Source organism: Amphibalanus amphitrite, unplaced genomic scaffold, assembly GCF_019059575.1.
Source record: "Amphibalanus amphitrite isolate SeventyFive unplaced genomic scaffold, NRLGWU_Aamphi_draft 000021F_arrow, whole genome shotgun sequence".
Classification (NCBI taxonomy): Eukaryota; Metazoa; Arthropoda; class Thecostraca; order Balanomorpha; family Balanidae; genus Amphibalanus; species Amphibalanus amphitrite.
In genome coordinates, this window is record NW_024881517.1 from 1,524,734 (window position 1) to 1,546,824 (window position 22,091).

Here is a 22,091-nt window from a genome sequence, read left to right on the forward strand (position 1 = left end):
CGCCACTGACCTGGAAGGTCAACCAATGATCTAATAACCAATGATCAATGAACCAATGCCAACCAATATCATCGGCCTCCTCTCGTCACAGGCAACACGTTCGTTTTTTCCGCGAAGCTCTAGCTCGATCAGGGGCCAAACGGCAAGGGGGGAGGTCCAACCGACCCCCCACACACACATTAGAAGCTGGCAAATGCCGCACACATGCGAGGGTTAAACTTCATTTATCATAGTTATCAAAATTTGTCCAAAAATGTTTTTACTTGGAAAATTTGATCTTTGATGACATGCCTGTCATGGCATAACTTGTATTCTAACCTTTAAAAAAGATAATTGTATTTGTAACAAGTATTTGGACACTGTTTGACACTTGTTGCTCATTGCTGCCTTGCCCAATTAGCAGTGTTTGGAGGGCATGTGACCCCAGCCTGCTATCACAGATATTGGTGTGAGTCAATATGGGAAGTGGGACCATTTTAAGAAATGTTAGCTGCACAAGTACTTGTGCTATCTATATGCAGGTGACCTAGTATTGTTCAGCAAAGAGATCCCAGTCTTCCTTGCAGCCTCATCTATGTACCTGCAAATTTCACCCAGTGCTGTTCACTGTTCAGTTAGGGAAGGGGATGTGGATTTTATACCAAGGTCTGTGTTTGAACAAAATACTGACATTCTTGCACTATCAGGTACTTACCAAGACGTGTCAAAGCTCCAACATGTGATGTGTCACTTGTCAGAATAATTTTGAGTTAGTGGTGGTTATAACTTTGTGCTTTTTTCACAGATTTCATAGGCTCCAAATTTATAGCTGGTCCCACAAGGATGGCATCAGAGAAAAAAGGACAGCTTTTTAGAGAAAATGCAGATATTTCAAGACTGATCACTGGTCATGCAGTAAATAACACTGGTGATAACAAGAGTGCTCTACATGCATATGAGGTAATGTTTCAATCAATTTGATATTGTGTTGTCATTATATTAGTACCTACTTATTTGCCTTCTGTATATTAAGCTTACTTATGCTTGATTAATCCGCGCCCTGCTGGGGGGGGGGGGTTTGAACACCCCCCCCCTTGTGGTTTTTCGCGAATATCTCAAAAAGCCGTTTTTGGTACACCTTATCATACATCAATTCTACACATGTTGTGAAAATTTCAGACCAAGGTCATTCAAGGTCAGGTCACCAGGTCACTTGAAGTGACCTCACCTCATAAAAAGTTTCAATGTCTGTCATAGCTACACCGAGTGACCGATCGCTTTGAAACTTTCAGCGATTGCTAAGAGCAATAGCACGTACAAAATGTTTATTTCAGAATTTTGATATCGATGACCTAAGGTCAGGTCAATTTTGTGACCTCCCCATTAGGTATAAGTCAATGGGAGAAAATTGAAATGCGCCTCTTTTGGACGAAAGACATTATAAACACTCCCAAACACTGAATTACAAGTGGTTTAGACACACTGAACATGAAAATGGTGTCCGTGACCCCTGTTTATGCCCTGAGGTCATCTTAGGTCACGAATGGTATCTAACAGACTAACAGTTTTTCGCAAATAACTTTTGATAGAGGCATGCTAGAGCGATGAAAACGCATTAGATGTGTTCAGCTCGACGATACGGATCGACTGATATGCAACATGACCCTTTCAGGTCAGGTCATGACCTTGACCTAGGTCAAATTTTCAAGTTGACCTTTCAAGGTCAAGTTATAGTTCATTCGATGCGTCTTGACGAGAGGAACACGATGCCGGTAAAAGTAAGCTCGTGCAAGGCTTGGGTCAAAAGCTATTGCAGAAAAACTGTTTCCGAAAAAAAATCGGCTATTTTTGCAGTTTTTGCCCCCTGCAGGCAAAACCGTTGACGTTAGGTCAAATCTGAGAGAATTATTCAGAAAGGGCGTTAATAGGGTTATCGAATGCGCTTTTCCGCGGCGCTGTAGCTCTATTGGTTCCCGAGTTATGCGTTGGCATCTTGGAAATTGGCGACATTCGACCTGGAAATCGGCGAAATTTTGCCTTCAATAACCTCTGGTGACCTGACCTTTGACCTGGCCAAAAAATTGACCGAAATGATTTCGTCATTATTTTTGACGCTTTTTCGAACGCCGCCTTCTGCGTATCGCTACGTGGCCCAGGAGCCGAGTTAGAAGGGGGGGTGTTCAGACCCCCCCCCCCAGCAAGGCGTGGAAATCCAGGACCCCCAGGCGGGCGCGGGTTTAACAGCTGGTTTTATTATTTGTCAGTTTGAATTGCATATTTCATCTCTTATATGATATTTTCCTTAAGTTACTGTTGCCTCCCAACTGCTTCCCTGCTGACGCCGCGGTTTGTCCCGCCTGCCGCTGGCCAGGTGGCGCTGAAGACGACGCACGACAAGTGCCAGAAGCAGGCGGAGCAGCTGCGCCAGTTGTCGGAGGAGGCGAGTCGCCAGCTGGCCGACAGGGCCGAGCTGCACGCCGAGATCAGCCGGCTGCGCGAGTCGGCCGGCCGGCAGCGCGAGCGGGCCGGCCAGCTGCACCGCCAGCTGGCCGCCAGTCACCGCGAGAGCAGCGCGCTGCGTCACCAGGTGGCGCTGCAGCAGCGGCAGCTGAGCGCCGCCCGGCGACGCCTGCAGGAGGCCGGCCTGGCGCCACCCTCTCTGGAGCAGGCCAACCGCGGCTCCGACGAGATGGACGTACAGGTGAGCGGGGCCGGGCGGCCGACTCTGGGACGCGGCGGCGGGAAGACGGTGTGTGGTACAGGCCAGCTGTGGAGGCCGACTCTGGGACGCGGCGGCGGGAGGACGGTGTGTGGTACAGGGCGAGCAGGCACTGCGTTTGGGGACGAAGGAGAGACGCCTCAGGGAGCGGACGACATCAGGATGGGGTTGAACTTTGCTTAGCATACTGAATCTGTGTCAGCTTGTGTCGCAATAAGCTATCTGAATTTTCGCGAACAGACTTGTGTTCTTGTAGAACGTGTTTAGGCTTGTCTTTGGCTCGATATTTGTAGGCTGAACCTCTCTCCCTGCTGACTGGTCATCCTCCGTCCTCCAGTTATCAGTACCGGCGGCGCCAACCCCGCTGATCGCTCCCCCTCCCCCCCCCCTCCATGCGGCCAGCGTCCCCCAGCTGTCTGTGGCGGCGGCGGCGGAGCTAGTGTCTGGCCACTCCCGGTTGACTACTGCTGCTGACTGCTGCCCCCCTCCGTCCCCAGCTGTCTGTAGCGGCGGCGCCGGAGCTGTGTGACGCGGAGGACCGGTCGGACTCACCGGACATCAGCTCCATGACGGAGGAGGAGATCGCCCGGCGGCTGGTGCAGCTGCAGCGTGCCGGACACCAGTCGCTCCAGCAGTCCTTCGACGAGGTGGTGAGTATCCCCGGCGGCCCGCCGGCGTGCCACGGCAGCTCCTGGCGCTGAACGCGCTGGGTGATATGTGGCCTCGTGTGGGTGCAGTCAGGAGCTATAGTTACTGATCCGAGCAGCACCAGCTGGCTGTCATTGTTAGCAAATGCACCATCCCCATCGGTTGACCTTCGCAAAAGTGACACTCCGGGTGTTTTGCAGCAGAAAAACGTAATTTGAACGGAAGGTATTTTAGTTACTTAACAAAACATTCGGTTATTTTGGTCAGGAACACTGACGAAGGTCGGGCCGGGCACCGGGGTGAAGCAGTGCGCTATTTGCAGAGCAAAAAAGTGTTCAAGGCGATGTAATTACCTACTGGGTTGCGTATAGTCGACTACAGAATGATGTTCCACTCCTCAGAAGCTATCAGTTGACCGGAGCGCTAAGTTGTGCCGTTTATCACGCAATTAAGCGTGTCGATTGTGAGCATTGGGACAAAGCTATAATTTGTGAACTCAGCCCGTGTGATGCGGCACACCCTACCACTCCAGGCAAATAATTGCCTGTGAAAAGTGGAACACCATTCTGTAGTCGATTATACCTACTCGAATAGTGAAGAAATACGAAGCCTTCGAGATAAATTCATAGGGAACGTGCCTATATCAATCACTATCATGAAGGCATAATTAAATTGTTTCCTCTCTTCTATATAGTCCATACATTATTATCAAAGATGGACTAAAACTTCGTAATTGTTAAAAGGAAATGAAATAGGTGTGTTTACTTCCAACGTTTAGGAAGTCTGTCGTTTAACTCTTTTCTGAGCCGGATTCCTTGACCAATATTTAGTCTGTCGTTTAATTTTTTGAGCCGGAATCCTCAACCAATATCGAAATAAAACCGTTCGTTTGATCGAGATATCCAGCTTTCCGACGAACATTGAAAAACCGTGCCTCAGTTTTGTTGAAATACATTACTGCAATCAACTTCTGAGCTCAGTAATATAACATTGATATTATAGTATCACAATGTGCAGTGTGCCGGGGAATGTTAATTACGGCAGATGGAGTGATGTTTTCCGCTGTGCGGGGGTATCGGCGCGGTGCTGCGAGCCGCGGAGGAAGGCAGACTGGGGGACGCTCCGAGGTCTGAGCTCGGGTCAGGTGGTGGCGGACACGGCAGGGCGCTGAAAGACACGCCATTTCGCGCCATTCGTCGTTGTATGTTGCCGTGACAGAGTGGCAGGCGGGTGACCACCGAAATGCTGCCGTGCCTGATGATCTCTCGGTACAGGACTCTACCGCTCGGCTCTAACGTTATGTTTTGACGTGATATTCTGTCTTGTTCTGTTTTGAGATCCGATGGTGGCACGCAGTAGTGGAGCTGTTGGATCGGCCATGAGCAAGTCATGAGACAGGGTAGCGTCAAACGTTTGCGGCAAATCAACGTGAATCCAGCTGTGAAAGTATGGATGATGTTGGTGTACTTGTACAGTACAGAGTTGTTTTATTCGCCCGCAGCAGCTCACATCAGCTCGAATGTGTTAGGTGTCGTTGCTAGGCAACCCGTGGGGTAAACGGCTTTTCGCTTTGTGTGATCAAATCGAATCGGTCTGCTCCTTTTTCGCTGATTCTGTTGTTACTTGGTCATCGCTAGCTGGTGCCTACTGCGCAGTGCGCACTGCGCACATTATGTGTGGTGTGTTCTGATCAGTGGTCTGGCAATGTTTTTCTCGGAGTTGCCCCAGTGAAGTATTTAGCCCTTTCGCTGGATCAGGAATTTACTACACAATTGTTTGTGGCATCAAGTTATCCTTATTTCCGTCTGTCAAACTACCCTTGCGCCCCTGACCTAAAACAGGCTGCCATGAGTGATAACCTCGCGCTGTGACCGCTGCTGACCGGGCCCCTCTGCCGGTGTCCACTGCTGACCGACGCTGTGCTCTCTCTGCCGCAGCTGAGCGGCCTGCAGCGGGCGGCGGCCGTGGACGTCGCCGCCGCTCCCCGGCCGGCCCAGTTGTCCCAGGCTCTGCGGCGCAATAACGACCTCCTGCGGCGCAGCGTGGAGAGCCTGCGCCGCCTCCAACAGTCCGGTACGTAGCACACATCGACGGACACAGCCATTCGCTACTACTCGCCGGATTGCTGAGATGTGGGTAAGATATGTCCGGGTGATAAGCAAACTCGGCCGAGGGAAATGACCGAGGTTGACCGAGGAAATGACCGAGGCCAAGGTCATATTAAAGAGAAGTTCTCGGTCCGTGTGTAACAAACGAAAAGTGTCATCGACATCTGGGTGTCTTGCGCCGGAACGGCGCCACGCAGGGGCGTGAAATTTGGCAGTCGACAAGCGCGGTCAAATCGAAAGCTCGTATCAAAATTGTGCGATTCGACCACGGGTGCGTCTCTGGCAGGATCGCGAGCACGAGGCACGTTCGCCATTGGTTTAGCACGGTGCGCGAAAAACGGCGACCTCGGCCGAAAGCAAACCGCAAACTCGCATGCGGGTTGCGAATTTGCGGGTTTTGAGTTTGCGGACATAATACTAATTCATAGAGTGATTAGACCGTCCCCTTATGGTATAGTAGCTTCATGAATGCAGTGAAGCCGGTGCACCTTCCGAAAATTACATAAAGTCGCAATACCAGCGCAACGAACCAAAATTCGACTCCAACGAAAAACCCGCAAACCTCGCCGAACTCGCAGACCTCGCAGCGAGGAAAATCGAAAGTTGACTTAAAATAAGCTTTTGGAATGCGACATAAGGTGGCTCGTAAGCTAAAAACATGCAGACTCACTTGTTACATGGTAGTGTGGGTCACTCAGCTTAGGTTGTATTATTTGATTTTGAAGAAACCCGGAAACCCAAAAACCCGCAACCCGCATGCGAGATCCAGTGTGGGGCGGCCTTTAAACGATGCTCACTAGGCTTAGACTCTGGTTGCAGCATTATACTCGTTTAAAACACTCGTGAAAATGCGTTAAAAACGAGCGCTGTGCCAGTAAATAATCCCTAGGAAGAGTGCTCCGTCGAACCAGACGAAGCTCCAGTAATTTCACAATAGCCGGCGGTGAGGCGCTACTCAGTGAGCTCAGGTGAACGAGCCCCGATCAATCACCCTCCGGCAATCCGCGCCGACCGGTTGCCATGACTACCGGTCGAACACCACCCGTTCCGGGGAGCGGCGAACGGCCGGACGCTGCGCCAGGGTGGGGCAGCTCCTGAAATGTGCTGGACCCTGCTCCTGACGGACAACTAGTGCGGGGCCCGGCCCCAGTCCCAGCTCCCGACTAACTACCAGTGCGGGATCCTGCCTCCTGTGCCAGTGTGGGATCCTGCCTTCTGTACCAGTGTGGAATCCTGTCTCCGGTACCAGTGTGGAATCCTGTCCCCGGTACCAGTGTGGAATCCTGTCTCCGGTACCAGTGTGGGATCCTCTGTGCCAGTGTAGCGGATTCTGCCTTCTGTACAGTGGGTCTATTTAAGATCTCCAGAGCCACCACGTGGCGCTACGGTCGGGGTAGGGCGAGTCCAACTCCCGAGGGGAGCGAGGTCACCGGTCATTGTGGGGAAGGAGGGAGGGGGGGGGGGGTGACGCGCTGCTATCGCGGCGTGGAGCGTGCGTAGCGCCGGGAGTGGGCCGCCCGCCACTGCGCCGCGGCTGAGGGGAGGGGATGCTGGTTGCGGGTGCGCTCCCTCAGGTAGTGGTATCCCGGGTGGTGTTTCACCGGTGATATCTGCTGACGTCACACTTGTGGTAGTGTTGGAGCAAACGGCTTGTTGACGTCTCCATGGAAACCCAATTTGACACGTAGTAATAGCAGCGTCCTGCGATCGCCGGTGAAACAACACCCTGTTCATGTGAAACCAGCAAGAATGCGACTGAAGGGAATAGCTATCTCAAACAAACTGGCAAGCGAAAGGCAACGCCTCAAACTTGCAGCAAAAATGTTAACCAATCATAATTGAAATCTAGGACCTATACTTTCAGTCGATCCTTGCATGATGTGTAAGGCTTTTCTTAATTTATATTCAGTTGCATAATTTCTTTCATTATTTGGCACGCTCAGCCTTGATGGGTTTTTATCGGATCGAAAAGAATCACGAGTTGAAATGGGTCCAGAGAAACGACCAAAAATAAAAAAAGAAAATTCATGAAACTCAGCAAAACATTAAAATAAATATACAGGTGCGACAATTTTGACTTTGTTAAGAGGATATCGGGAAAGATAAATCACCGTGCTTGTCAGTATTGCAGTAAAAGGAAAGGTTTTGGCTAGTGTCTTGATAAAACCAGAGCCGTGTGGGGCTCGAACCCACGACATCGCACTCGGCACACAGATCACCCAGCCCCAACGCTACGAACACCTGTCATCCTGCGCCCCTGCGCACTGCGCAGCTTGCTGGATAGTGTTTCCGCCAAAATTGTTTGTTGAATGTCTGACGTCTGTGAATGTCACGAGGCCAAGCCCGAAGGTAAATGAGGGAGCCGAACCAGGTGCTGAAAATGAGGCCGCTTTCTGGTCCCGGCGTTTTATTCTCCGGGTGGGTTAGCCCCGTTTAGCGCTTAGCCTTTCGGGACCCTCTCAGAGCCGCGGTTGTTTTCGCCGCTCGGCCCATTCGAGATGCAAAGTTGATAGTCACACGAACTTTATTTGAGGCCCCTGCATATACGACTTCGAAACTAATCGATTCTACAAAACCTTTTTCTTTCATCTATATGCATACATTTAACCCTCGCACGACCAGGCCATTTCTCATAACACGAACGACCAGGGGGGGGGGGGTTGTTACGACCCCCCCCCTGGCGTTTCGAAACGGAAGGTCGTAGAGCTTAGCGGAAAAAACCAACGGATTGCTCTCAACGAGATCTCGCGATTGGTGGTATATTTTTTGGTCCTAGGTCAACATTTGACCTACTTATGACCGGTCAAAGGTCAAATTTTCCGAAAAAATCAAACTTTTTCAACTTTCCGCGGCGATTGCGGCAAAACGGTGGGAGATATCGACTTGAAACCTTCACTATCGTGTTCCTTGATCAATTCTCTATCGTTTGGTATGTATTTCGTTTCCCTAGCTCTAAAAATGGCGCGTTGGGAGCGCCGGAAGTCGGCAAGGTCACAGTCGGCGGCAGAAATTCGAAAAATCAAAATTTAAATTTTTGAAATCTGATTGTATTTTTGGATTTGGGAGGTCCATTTGCTCCCTATAGAAGCTAATATTGCTGCATATTCCCATTGAGGTGACAAGAATTAGCAAAATAGTGGTTCGGGCGCTTTTCAAAAATAGTACCGGACGCTGTTCCTCTTGTGACGTCATAGCTCCGTGACCTGACCTGACCCGGTCAATTTTCTTGCACCACACGATAGCCAATGCTTGCCCCCAACATGCATGGGAAGTTTCATCATGATCCATCAAACAATGTGGGTATCACCGGCAGAAAACCTAGGGATTCGGCGCACACGTTTGGTAACAGTCGGCCGGAGGCTGTACCTCTTATGACGTCATAACTCCGTGACCTGACATGACCCGATCAATTTTTTTCGGCAAAAGATGCGCAAAGGTTGCCCCAGAGGGTATTGAAAATTTCAGCCCGCTACGACAAGCCGTTTAGCGTGCACTTCGAAAAAACCTCAGGGGGGGGTTGATACAACCCCCCCCCCTAGGCGTTCTAGGGTTAACAGTGACTCCAGACTAGGCTGGTTTGGCTGGTCCTAAATAAGCTTCGTGGGACTATTAACTTTGCATCTCGACTGGGGCGCGGGGCGAAAACAACCGCGACCCTGAGTGTGTCTCGAAAGGCTAAACGCTGGACGGGATTAACCCGCCCGGAGAATAAAACGCCGGGACCAGAAAGCGGCCTCATTTCTTGCACCCGCTAGACCGGGTTGAACCAGGCTGGACCGGGGTCTTACATCCAATCATGATCATACAAAACAGAAGTTAGTTTCGGGTCATATATTCTTATGATTTTTTATTGTTTAACTTATTTTGGCTTAGTTTTTTAATTCGAAACCTTATGCACAAAAATGCGATACTCGTCCACTTTTTCTCATCCCCTTTTAGCGACTAAATTTGACCTTAGTCCGATGTGACCCGTCATACAAAAAAAAAAAATAGCCGGCCATGACAATTATTTGTCAAAAGGCGCTCTACGCAAGAAACACCAGCCAGTCCAAAACTGGTGAAGGATATTTCTAGTGCTGGAATTATCTTCAATGAAAATTTCAGGCTATATTTATAATCCTAATCCTTAGAGCTATTCGGCGCTCGGAGCATTCGCTAGTATTCCACTGCCAGCTGCATTACCAACATCGCAATCATTACCACAATAATACCTACCATAGCATCATGCATTACCAACATCACATATATGCAGTACTTTGAGTGCGTCATATAGGTGACAATAGATGAACCGACCACGGCAAACCCATGCCTTTATCCTTTCCTTCCAAACCGCCAGGCTACGGGCCGCCAGGCCCGCCACCGCGATATGGAACAGCGAGCCGGCTGGAATGCGTCTTTTCCCTACTGCAGCACGTAGCTGCGCCGGGGCTGTTTGACAGGTCACCCGCACCGTGACCTCGCCCCTCCCCACTTCCCCACCGGGCCCAGCTCGGTACTGACCTCCCCTTGAATTTGACATGGACTCGACTAAGGCTCAACGCCATCTAGTTACGTCTGGAGATCCTAACTAGATCCACTGTACCACTGTGGAATCCTGTCTCCGGCACCAGTGTGGGTTCCTGCCTTCTGTACCAGTGCGGGATTCTGTCTCCTGTTGCAGTGTGAGCAGGGGCGGATCCAGGAATTTTCGGGAGGGGGGGGGGGCGGCAAGTTGAAGTAGGGGCGACCTGGCAATCCGGGGGCGCCAAACCGTCGTCAAAATCGAGAGTTTAACCCTCGCCCGCACATGCCATTTTCCCATCCTAGAACGCACATGGGGGGGGGGGGAGTGGTTGCCACCCCCCCCCCCCCGCGCCATTTCGTTCCTGTTGGAGATAGAGCTTAGCGGTAAAGACCAAAAAGATTCTTTGGGAAGAGACGAATCCAATGATACCCAGTTTTACCTTCTCAGGTCAGTCATTGACCTTCCAGGTCAGGTCAAACTAAAAAATGTTGCTGTTTTGGGTCACCGTTGGATATCAAGTGCGCTGCTTATCAAATACCGATGACGATGCTCTTTTCTGGTGCCAAGCCAACTAGAACCTCTTTGTCACACTACCCGACCAGAATTTTGCTGCTGAGGTCATTTCAGGTCAAGTTAGGTCAAGGTCAGTTATATGTGTTTGTTTGTCTGTGTGTGTCTGTGTGTATACTGATGTGTGCACCGATTGTTTTTGGGTCCATATTACATGAAATCATGATCTGAGAAGCTTTTACCAAAAATGCAGTCAAAAATATTCACAAAAAGTCAATTCAGCTTGCCTAAAACTCGATTATCTTAGATGACCTAGGTTGACCTTGACCCTGACCTTGACCCCTGTACATCGTCGAACAACATGTTCCATGATAGGTGGGAGGTAAGACTGGCAAAAAAGACCGAAATCAGGGTGTCAAAAGCTCGCAAGGCCCATGGCAAACGCAAGATGTTGAGAATTGACCATTTGGGTCATGACATGACCTGAAAAACAAGGTCATATCTCCGAAACCAAAAATCACAGAAACTTGAAATTTTCAGTGGACATCAAGAAAGGATAGAGGAGCAGCTATACGAAAAATCAGCCTTCTAGCTCTAAAAATGTTGAGTGCAGAGCAGAAAGACTACCTGGGGGGGGGGGGGGTGGCAACCACCCCCCCCCCCATGTGCGGGCGAGGGTTAAAACCCACGCCGTGAGGGGGGGGGGCGTTGTTACGTCCCCCCTAAGTTTTTCGCAAATATCTTTAAAACGGCTGCGCGCAGCGCCGCCGTTTTCAGTGTACATTATCAGTTATCATATATCTTTTCTGCACATGTTGTAAAAATGTGAGACCCGGGTGATGCAAGGTCAGGTCACCAGGTTATTCCACGTGACCTTACCTTAGAAAAAGTTCAAATGCTCACCATTGCTATACCGACTGAACGATCGCTTTGAAACTTTCAGCAGTTGATGAAAGCAACAATATTCATGAAATGTTTATCTCGGAATTTTGATATGTGACCTAAGGTCAGGTCAGCTTTGCGACCTCTCTATTAGGTATATATAGGTAAGTCTATGGGAGAAAATTGAAAGGCATCTCTTTTGGACGAGCGCCATTCTAGACAATCTCAAGCATTAGGATACAGATAAAATTAACACACTTAATAAGAACATTGCATCTGTGACCACTCATTAGTTATGTTCCAGAGGTTATCCCAGGTCATGAAAGGTTCACAGCTGTTTTTTGTAAATAACTTTTGATAGATACATGCTAGAGCGATAAAAAAACTCAGTTGTGTTCAGCTCGACGATACGGATCGACTGATATGCAATATGATCTTTCCCGGTCAGGTCATGACTTTGACATGAGGTTCAAGTTCTCAAAATTGCCTTTAAAAGTCATCATATTGTTCATTCGACGCGTCTCGAACAGAAACGTGATGCTGGCAAAGGTAACGTCGAGACTCTCTTGAGTCAAAAGTTATTACAGAAAGACATTGTTAATTCGTAAAACGGCTATTTTTAGAGTTTTTGCCCTCCGAAGACTAAACCGTTAACCTTGCGTCATATCTGAGGACAGGTTACGGAAACACCTTTGAAAGGGCTATCGAATGCACTTTTCCGCTGCACTATAGCTGTATTGGTTTCCGAGTTAGGTATGTGCCGGTGTTTCGAAAAAAAAAATGTTGAAATAGGCAACATTTTACTTTTGATGACCTATGGTGACCTGACCTTTCACCTGACCTAAAAAAGGACAGAGTTGTTTTCGTCCTGTTTTTGGACGATCTTTCGAATACCGCTTACCGCGTGTCGCTACGCGGCCCAAGAGCCGAGTTAGACGAGGGGGCGTGACCCCCCCCCCCCCCCCCAGCACGGCACGAAAAACTTAGACCACTAGCACGGCGCGGGTTAAAACTTAAATGTCGTAGATTGGCGCCGCTTCGTTAGCAAAAGAGATAAGCAAAAAGGTGGCCTCCATTTGCTGGTGCGTCCTTCTTCTCCCGGTGATGTCCCTCTTTTCTGGAAGCGTCTCACCTATGCTGGTATGCCTCACTTCTCCCGGGGGCGCCCAACCTCTGCTTGGTTCGCCCAATCCGTCATGGGGAGGCTCACTTTGCTGAAGTCGCCTCATTTCTTCTAAGAACGACCAATTTGCTGTAGGCGGCCCACTTATCTGGGACGCCCATTTTTTGCTAGAAGTGCCCCTCTTCTTCTTGATGCGTCCCGCTTCTACTGGGAGTGCACCTTTTCTGTTAGGGCACACCTTTGCTGCTGGGGAGTCCCTTTTTCTACTGTGAATGGGGCGGCCCTTTCCTGTTCGGCGACCCCAAATTCTGCTGGGGGCGCCCCATTTCTGCCCAACTTTTGCTGGGGTGTCCCTCTCCTGCAGGGGCACTTATCTTTTGCTACAGACGCCTCTTCTGGGGGCGCCCTTCCACTGCGGGGGACGTCTCTCTCCTGCCAGAGGCACCCCTTTTCTTCTTATGGGGCTCCTCTTTTTGCTTGGGCGCCCCTCTTCTGCTCGGAGCGGGGCACCACTCTCCTTTTACTGGGGCACAGCCCCTCTGCTGGGGTTGCCCTTCCGCTGCCTCAGGGGCGCCCCTCTTGTGCAGAATATACTCCTTTTCTTCTTGTAATGAGGCGCCCCTCTTCTACCGGGGGCGCCCAACAGCTGCTGTCTGCTGGGACGCCCATCTACTGCTGGGGCGTCTCTCTTCTGCCAGAAATTGTCAATGGGGCGCCCCTATCCTGCTTGGCGAGCCCAACCTCTGCTGAAGGCTCCCCATCTCTGATCAACTTTTGCTGTGGCGCCTCTCTTCTGCTGGGGCGCCCCTCTTCTGCTGGGGGCGCCCCTCTCCTGCAGGGGGCTCCTCTCTTCTGCTGGGGCGCCCCCCTTCGCTGGGGCGCCCGTCTCCTGCTGGAGGCTCCTTTCTCCTGCTGGGCCCCCTCCGCTGCCGGGGGCGCCCCTTTTCTGCCAGTGGCACCCATTTTTTATTATGGGGCTTCTCTTTTTTTTTGTTGGGGCGCCTATCTGCTGTTAGGGCGCCCCTCTTCTTCTTGGAATGGGGGCGCCTCTCTACTTTTGCTGGGGCGTCGCTCCTCTTCAGGGGGACACCTCTCCTGCCAGGAGTGCCCCTCTTGAACAGAAGGCATCTTTTTATTCTTGTAATAAGACGCCCCTCTTCTGCTGGGGGCGCCCATCTGCTTCTGGGGCGACTCTGATCTGCTGGGAATGGGCAATTGGGCGTCGCTCTCCTGCTTGGTGAGCCCAACTTCTGCTGGAGGCGCCCTATTTCTGCTCAACCTTTGCTGTGTCGCCTCTGTTTTGCTCGGGGCGCCCTCTCTGCCGCGGGCTATGCAGGGCGCCTTTTTCGGATGTCGGGGGGGGGGGCGGCCGCCCCCGCCGCCCCCCCCTGGATCCGCGCCTGAGTGTGAGATCCTGTTTCCTGTGCCAATGTGGGATCCTGCCTTCTGTACCAGTGTGGGATCCTGCCTTCTGTACCAGTGTGGAATCCTGTCTTTGGTACCAGTGGAGGATCCTGCCTTCTGTACCAGTGTGAGATCTTGCCTTCTGTACCACTGCGGGATCCTGCCTTCTGTACCAGTGTGGAATCCTGTCTCCGGTACCAGTGTGGGATCCTGCCTTCTATACCAGTGTTGAATCCTTTCTCTGGTACCAGTGTGGGATCCTGCCTTCTGTAGGTACCAGTGTGGGATCCTGCCTTCTCTACCAGTGTGGAATCCTGTCTCCGGTACCAGTGTGAGATCCTGTTTCCTGTGCCAGTGTAGGATCCTGCCCTCTCTACCAGTGTGGAATCCTGTCTCCGGTACCAGTGTGGAATCCTGCCTCCTGTACCAGTGGAATCCTGTCTCCTGTGCCAGTGTGGGATCCTGCCTTCTCGACCAGTGTGGGATCCTGTCTACTGTGCCAGTGTAGCATTCTGCCTTCTGTATCAGTGTGGAATCCTATTTCCGGTACCAGTGTGGGATCCTGTTTCCTGTGCCAGTGTGGGATCCTGTCCCCGGTACCAGTGTGGAATCCTGTCTCCGGTACCAGTGTGGGATCCTGCCTTCTGTACCACTGTGGAATAGGGTGTCTCGAAAAATAAAGTTGACATGCCTATAACCCAAAACATTTGCAATCGAGTCTGCTGGTTTCGAAAATCGCAATTAAAAAATTATGAGCCATTGTCTTCAACAAGCGCAGTCGCGATTTCCAAAAGCTTGCACCTACTTTTCGGGCGTTGCAGTCTCCATTGGTTTTGCTTGGTGTTAGTGGCAGTAATAATACGGTGGTTTTCACGAAAGTCTCAGGTAGAGTTCGTGGGCGTAGAGTTTAAGCGTAGTTTCAGGTCGGTAGTTAATTGACTTTATTTAGTGTAGACGTTGTCGATACACTTTTTAAAGTCACGCCTGTAATGCGACCTGCGCTTCAGCGCAGCTAAACTCTGGACAAACCACGTCCGGCACCAGCCCATAATCTCAGTCGGAGCTCGCACCAGACACGCTAGCGCCACAGACGCCTAGTCGACACTCGAGCCCCTCGAGCCCGACCGCGGCAGCAGCACAGTGATAACTTTCGTCTGCTCTAACCATAATCACAGAACCCAAGCCACAATTCTGAGCCGTCTCGTGTCCAGAGCCTACTTGCCACTTGGCGAGGACGAGAACGACGCCCGCTGCCGCCTGGAGGCTTGGTGAGTTTCACCTCGAGGGGCTGCGGCCGCCAGTGTTGATTGAACTCTCGTGATGGTGTCGACTGTCGATGTATGCATTGGTGGTGAAGTTCCTCATTCATTCTCAGGCCATGGCAAAGCCCGGTCCAAGTACCCGTAACCAGACCGTGGTCCCGGTGCTGAATGTCCACCTAGCAGACCTTCCTCCAGCTCCAATGGTCTCTTACACTGGCGGATCTGCAGGGAGGGGGCATTTAGGGCTATGCCCCCTCAAAGCCTAAAGTGGCCTGTTTGCCCCCCCCCCCCCCCAAACGATAATGAAACATAGTTCAATCAGTGCGTGGCCCAGGAGCCGAGTTAAACAGGGTGTTTTACCACCTCCCGGCCCGCAAAGGTTGCGCCAAGCACCGACCCGGAGCGGGTTAACTGGTCGACAAAAGCAATGTGAAGTGTTTCTACAAAGCGATATAAAGGCATGGGTCGGGTGGGTTACCATTTCTATATTTTTTCTTTTTAGTAAAAAAAAAAATGTTCATCGTGTCAGGGCTGTGACGAAAAATAAGTGGCCTACATCCGATGATAAAATAGGATTTGGGGGTACGCTAGGTTTGGCTCCTACATGAGTTGCCCCCCCCCCCCAAAAAAAAAACGCAAATCTGGATCCGCTAGTCTTCCTTGCACGCAGTTTCCTTGCAGAAGCGATGTTCTCCGATGATTCCTGAAGCAGAGGAATGCTGCTAGCGCAGAAGAGTGTCGCAGAAGCGTGTCGGCCATGACGACCGATATCAATGTCAGCCTTGCGAAGTCAAGGCTCGACCTCCCACTTATCCGGACAAAAAAATTGGAATGGAGTGCGCTCAAGAGCAAGACAGAAACGTAGAAAACGCCGTATACCATGTGTGTTGGCATTCTTACTGCATTTTACCTTGTCAGCGGCATGGATATTAGCTTTTAGCATAACCTACTGTCAGCAGGATGAGTATCACTAAGGTAGCAATTTTTTGATATGTTGCGCTAGGAACAAGTTTTAGTAAATGTTTATGCAACAAATGTATTGATTCGTTGAAAGATCGCAAGCTGAAGCGAGAACGCATTTATACGGTTTACGTGAAAATAACACCGAAGAAAGCCTATGGAGACTGTAACGCCTGAAATTGTCAGGAAAGGGTTACGATAGACGAGGTGCGCTGGTTCTTAACATTAAATGAAAAATTTTTAATCATCATTTCATGTCATAATAAGGCTAGATGCAAGTGGTTTTTGCTATAGGAAGTGAATTAATTTTTTTGACCCCACTTTCGAGACACCCTACAGTGTGGAATCCTGTCTCCGGCACCAGTGTGGAATCCTGTCTCCGGTACCAGTGTGTCACCCGGCGTGTTTGCTTTCGAATGATCAAGGGGATAATACAGCATCACGCGCAAAGCGCGTGATTGTTGCCTATTCCAACCTCATATATCACTCCGTACAGGACCTGTATTACAACATTCATAACATTCATTACCTTGTGACTTGCATACCATTGATCACCCGATAATCTGGTTTTGCCTCATTTGTTGACATATCACGCAGCGATTCAGACCATCAATATCTTATGCTTCGTTTTTGCTGGATGCCATTCTGAAGCTGGAGTAGGTATTGGCGTTATTTGTAAGGCTGACATTCCATTAGTGGCCAGAGGCAGATATCCAATACAGAGCAAAAAGTACTTACGGGGCTCGGATTATACAAACCGTATTTTGTATCTCGTTCTGACAATATTTGTGATGTCCGTGTATCAGATGGGGTATACCCACCTCCGATTACTCTCGCCTGTATTATCACCAGTCTTTCTGTTCGCTGACGCTGAGGTCCCCATTCCAGGTGGTCTGGGCACGGAGCGGGCGGACAGCTCACTGCCTCCCCTGCACGAGATCCCCCTGACGGGTAGCCCGCCGTCGGGCCGGCCGGGCACCGCCGACCGGGCGACGGGCGCGCCGTCGGGGCGGTGGCCGGACCCGGCCGCCGGCGCCGAGCCGCCCACCTGCCCCATCTGTGGCCAGGTGTTCCGGCCGCCGGCCACGCGCCGCGAGCTCGAGGACCATGTGTACGCGCACGTGCTGGACATGACGGCTGAGGAGGAGGCGCTGTCGGCCGACCTGTCGCCGCCGTCCTCCGCGGCCGCCGCCGCCCGTGCCGCCGTCTAGCTGTCTGCCCGGCCGCCGCCGCCCGTGCCGCCGTCTAGCTGTCGGTCCGGTCGCCGCCGCCCGGGCCGCCGTCTAGCTGTCGGCTGTTGGTGAGTGTCGGCTGTCGTGGAGCCCCCGCCCGGGCGAGTGTCGGTCCGATGAGTGTCGTCTGCTGTCGGCATGACAGACTGTATGACCGGTGCTGATTGCAAGGGAAGCACTGGCCGAAGATGCTCAGTGAACCCAAGCTGCCTGGTCCGTCGGGACACGCAGTGAATAGCGCGGTATCCGGATTGAAAATTCGCTTCGTGCGTTGGTGCAGTGGGCATCAGTCTCGAAGTCATCCGCGTGTGACCTTCGGACAGAGGCACATCGATATGGTAGGTTCAGTATTGGGCAAACGTGTGAGCGATAGTCCTGTCCAGACCAAAGAGATACGACGGAAAGACGGCAGTCCTATCTGAGGGCCCGATAGGACTAAGGTCGAATGTATGGAGACTGGCCGGCTGCAGTTCATAGTGTACGCACTACGCGCATTGAAATTAAGGCTTGTGCGCAGAGCAAGAACCAAATTTATAAGAGGCTTTACACGGGTTGTCTCGTGAATGCGTGAGGGAACGCGTATGTTTGAGTCGGTATACATTCCTACTTCATATTGTTATTGAAATAGTTATGTCTCGAGTAATTGTGTGTGTAAATACCGTAATATTTACGAATTTGGAACTAGTGTGGGCCTGCTGAGATACATATCGGCATCAACTACATAGTGCTATTTTAGCAAGTCTTCACGGTACAAATGCAGGAAGTGTTGCATCCGTGAATGCGTGATGGCTATCAAGGAGCCCTTGCGCTACTCTTTCGAGGACGGACTGCGGCCTATTGACGTTTGGTGCCAGCGCCGTTGGTGGCTGCCGCCGCTACCGTTTCCGTTGACGAGCTCACGTCTACGGATTGGTGCTTGGTGTGTGCGATGCAGAGCATTGCATATACGTTGTCAGCGTGCACTGGTGGATGCCGGTAAGATGGCCCTCCCATTGTTCAAGGATCCGTCCTAATCCGTAAGAAGTATGTCTGGCTGGGACTGCGCAACTGCGTGTAAGGCCGAATATCTATTTTTATAACCAGGAACGTCATTATCGTGTAGTTCCACACCTGGATCGGTGCAGCCTCGGCATGTCGTATTTATTATTTCTACTTGTAAGATGTATTGTTCACTGAGTACACGTTTTCCATACGGATTTACAATTATACTGTGCTGTTTTGGCATTCTCTTGGTGGTGTACTCTGTGATTGTAGACTCTTTTAAGACGGGATGCCTGCCTCATATGTATCTATTAATCAGTTAATAAACTGTCTCGGTATTTGCGTGAGTCTTGGGATCTTACAGCAGACTTGACTAACATGCTCACCCGGAGAGCTCGAAAGCTTGGCACGATAGTTGTGCTTAATGATACGTCCCTAATTATGTCTCTAATGGCACTGGAAAGGTCTCTGGCAAAGTTAATCGAGTATTTTCCACTTCAATGGCAACGAGCGGCGAGAAAGATACCTACTTCAGCTTTTCATTTTTCGCTGCTAACGCTAGGCTGACTACCATTTCATTTCCGTTGACTACCTTCTGGTTTATTTCCGCTGACTACCCTTTCAATAACCTTCTGGTTAAGACTATTGAAAGGGTGGCCGTTAACCTACCCTGGCCGCCTTATTTTTTCCTATCTCTACTGGCATTATTGGCTATTAATGAAAACTGAAAATGGTCATTACTTGTTTTCAATAACAATTGCAATCTTGCTCTTTCTATTCCTTCTGCCTCTTTCTATTGCTTCTGCCGTATACTCGTGTATCGACGACAGTCGATGTGGGCTTGAACGGGTTTCATTATTAATGGCTCTGATGACTGCGTTGCGGACGTTATGTGCTCGGATGCTGAATGTGTTCTTGCGATGGTCGTCGCCCCGTTTCTGCGTTATCGTGTAACTGCGTGCCGGCCTGAGGCCCACGCATATCGCGGCTGTCTGTGAGCTGTGCCGCGTGCCGCAGTATCGTACCCACCGCAAACCTTATCGGCTCTTCTTCCGGCCACCGCCACACGAACTCGCGATACATTGGAAGTACGGCGTAGTTCAATGTCAGGTGCATCACGACCTTTCAAACCGCTGATTGTCTAGACATTAGTAAAGACCCTATTTTAATGTCAGGGCAAGTCAGGGCGTTCTTAGTTATGCTATGTATGCCTCCGCGTAGCGTTTCGTTACGGAACACCTCGCTCAGTTTCATTGAGATCCGTGATCGAGGGACTTCAACTTCTGTCTGGGCGGCACAGTCGGTTTTGAAGTCACCATCCGTCCTCCCTCCGCCCGGCTCGGCCCGCCCCAAGACAGACTAATGTCCTGGGCACACGCAGTGGCTGATACGCCCAGAGGCGGGCGCGGTTCGACCGCGCCGCTCGCGGCACGACATGCCTGAAAGATTCACCGCGCGGCCCGCGGCGGCCGGTGCCGGCGCGGTGGGGTCGCGCGGCCCGGCCCGTCGCGTCGGCCTTCCCCGGCTCACCGCGCAATGGTCAGTGTGCGGTCAGTCGCGGCAGGGACGGTGCACGGCGGGGTCGGACCAAACTGGAATCGGACTACATAGATACTGTCACATGGCGTACGTATATGAAAGCGGTGAATGTGTAAGATTTGTTTGAAAGCATACATTACTTTAGAAAAAAACTTAAGGAACTCAGATTTGTTTTTCAATAGAAAAACATTTCTAATGAATAGCGTTTTAACTATTGAACAACAAACCTTCGGTTATCCCGCGCCGGGCCGGGGGGGGGGTGTTTGAACATCCCCCCCTTTGGTTTTTCGCAGATATCTCAAAAGCCGCTGTTTTTGGCACACTTGTTCATGCATCTTTTCCACACATGTTGTGAAAATTTCAGACCCAGGGTTCTCAAGGTCAGGTCACCAGGTCAGGTCAAGTGACCTCACCTCAGAAAAAGTTTCAATCCTCGTCATAGCTACACCGACTGAACGATCGCCTTGAAACTTTCAGCGATTGATAAGAGTAACAGTAGGTATGTACAAAATGTATAATCAGAATTTTGATATCGGTGACCTAAGGTCAGGTCAATTTTGCGACCTCTCCATTATAAGTCAATGGGAGAAAATTGAAATGCGCCTCTTTTGGACGAATGATGTTCAAAACCCTCTCAAACATCGGTTCATAGGTAAACATGACACGCTGAATCGGTAAAATGCACCTGTGACCCCTCTGTGTCCCCCTGAGGTCATCCCAGGTCATGAACGGTCACCAGCAGTTTTTTGGCTATAACTTTTGATAAAGACGTGCTAGAGCGATGAAAACACGTCAGATGTATTCATCTTGACGATGCGGATCGACTGATATGCAACATGACCCTTTCCGGTCAGGTCATGACCTTGACCTGAGGTCAAATTTTCAAAATGACCTTGCAAGGTCAACAAATAATTCATTCGACGCGTCTCGACGAGAGGAACACGATGCCGCCAAAAGTAATGTCGTGGCTTACTTGAGTCCAAAGTTATTGACGAAAAACCATTTTCGTGAAAACTGCTATTTTTACAGTTTTTGCCCTCTGGAGGCCAAACCGTTGACTCGAGGTCAAATTTGAGAACAAAACTCAGAAAGGTCTGTAAAAGGGCTATCGAATGCGCTTTTCCGCGGCGCTGTAGCTCTATTGGTTCCCGAGTGAGCCGTTGGCAGTTTCCAAAATTATTGAAATTGCCTACATATGACCTTTGATGACCTCTGGTGACCTGACCTTTGACCTGACCCAAAAAAATGAACGAAGTGTTTCCGTCATTATTTTTGACGCTCTTTCGAATGCCGTTTACCGCGTGTCGCTACGTGGCCCAGGAGCCGAGTTAGAGGGGGGGAGGGGTGTTCACAACTTCAGACACACCTCCCCCCCCCCCCCCCCCGGCCCGGCGCGGAAGTCGCGGAGCACCGGCAAGGCGCGGGTTAAGATTATTCGTGTGCTTGAAGTATTTCAACACTTTTTAAAACTGACACCACTCTTATACCTTTAAAACCATTTTGGTTATTTTCAAGACCAATCTTCGCCGGTTCTATATTTTTACGTGCCTACCTACCCGGCCCTGCCATGTGTTTGGCGGAACTAGTGATCACCGTTTCGCCTCTACATAGTTAGTTAAACTGAAGATTGAAGATCTTCGCGAACAAGCATGTGCATCGTTACAAGACGCAGCGACTCCTACCCGATTTTTAAGGTCTCAGGTCAACCGGTGACCTCTGAGGTCAAGTCCAGTGCCCCAGTCCCGGGTACCAGTCGCTGTGTGTTGTTACGGCATATACGCTCTTTTTTCTCGTTTTGTAGGATCTAAGCTAAATAAGGGGCGAAACGGTGAGGGTAGAACAAACAATAGTAGAATAAATGCCTCAATAACCCAAGCATAGCTAAGCTGTTACATTGAAGTAGCATATGCAGTCAAGAACCAGGTCGTCATGCCCGTCGACATGGTTCTAAGCAGCTCTCCGATACATGTCTCCCAGACTTTGAATGGTTTCCGATCGCATGCGGCTCCTTGCGTGACCTGACCGGGTTGAGCACTGACTTCCCATAACACCCATTATGGCCGAGCTCCGCAGACCTATCATATTACGGCTCAATAAATCCATCGGTCGAGCGGCTCCGAACTCTCGGGCCAAGTGTTACGCGCCCGAGGCGCTGCTGGAAAATATGATAATGCAAAACTGAGGAAGTATCGCTGTTTATTCTAATAACTTTAGTTCGGTTCCTTATAATAACGAATATT

General features: G+C 50.6%; 1 protein-coding gene across 1 annotated transcript; it reads left to right on the top strand.

Annotated features, from left to right (window-relative positions):
• Nucleotides 1–368: 368 nt before the first annotated feature.
• LOC122391126 lies at nt 369–18,650 on the top strand. The gene is made up of 6 exons (XM_043384793.1): nt 369–448; nt 785–939; nt 2,351–2,680; nt 3,196–3,348; nt 5,284–5,419; nt 16,988–18,650. Exons 2-6 carry the CDS (start codon nt 823–825, stop codon nt 17,308–17,310), a joined length of 1,059 nt encoding a protein of 352 aa, XP_043240728.1. The 5' UTR covers nt 369–448; nt 785–822; the 3' UTR covers nt 17,311–18,650.
• The last annotated feature ends 3,441 nt before the right edge of the window (nt 18,651–22,091 follow it).

Excerpts from the sequence above, each read along its gene's own strand:
- LOC122391126 (XM_043384793.1), top strand. The coding sequence starts at position 823 with ATGGCATCAGAGAAAAAAGGACAGCTTTTTAGAGAAAATGCAGATATT. Across the intron at positions 2,681-3,195 it reads CCGACGAGATGGACGTACAG|CTGTCTGTAGCGGCGGCGCC; the intron begins GTGAGCGGGGCC and ends CTCCGTCCCCAG. Across the intron at positions 3,349-5,283 it reads AGCAGTCCTTCGACGAGGTG|CTGAGCGGCCTGCAGCGGGC; the intron begins GTGAGTATCCCC and ends TCTCTGCCGCAG.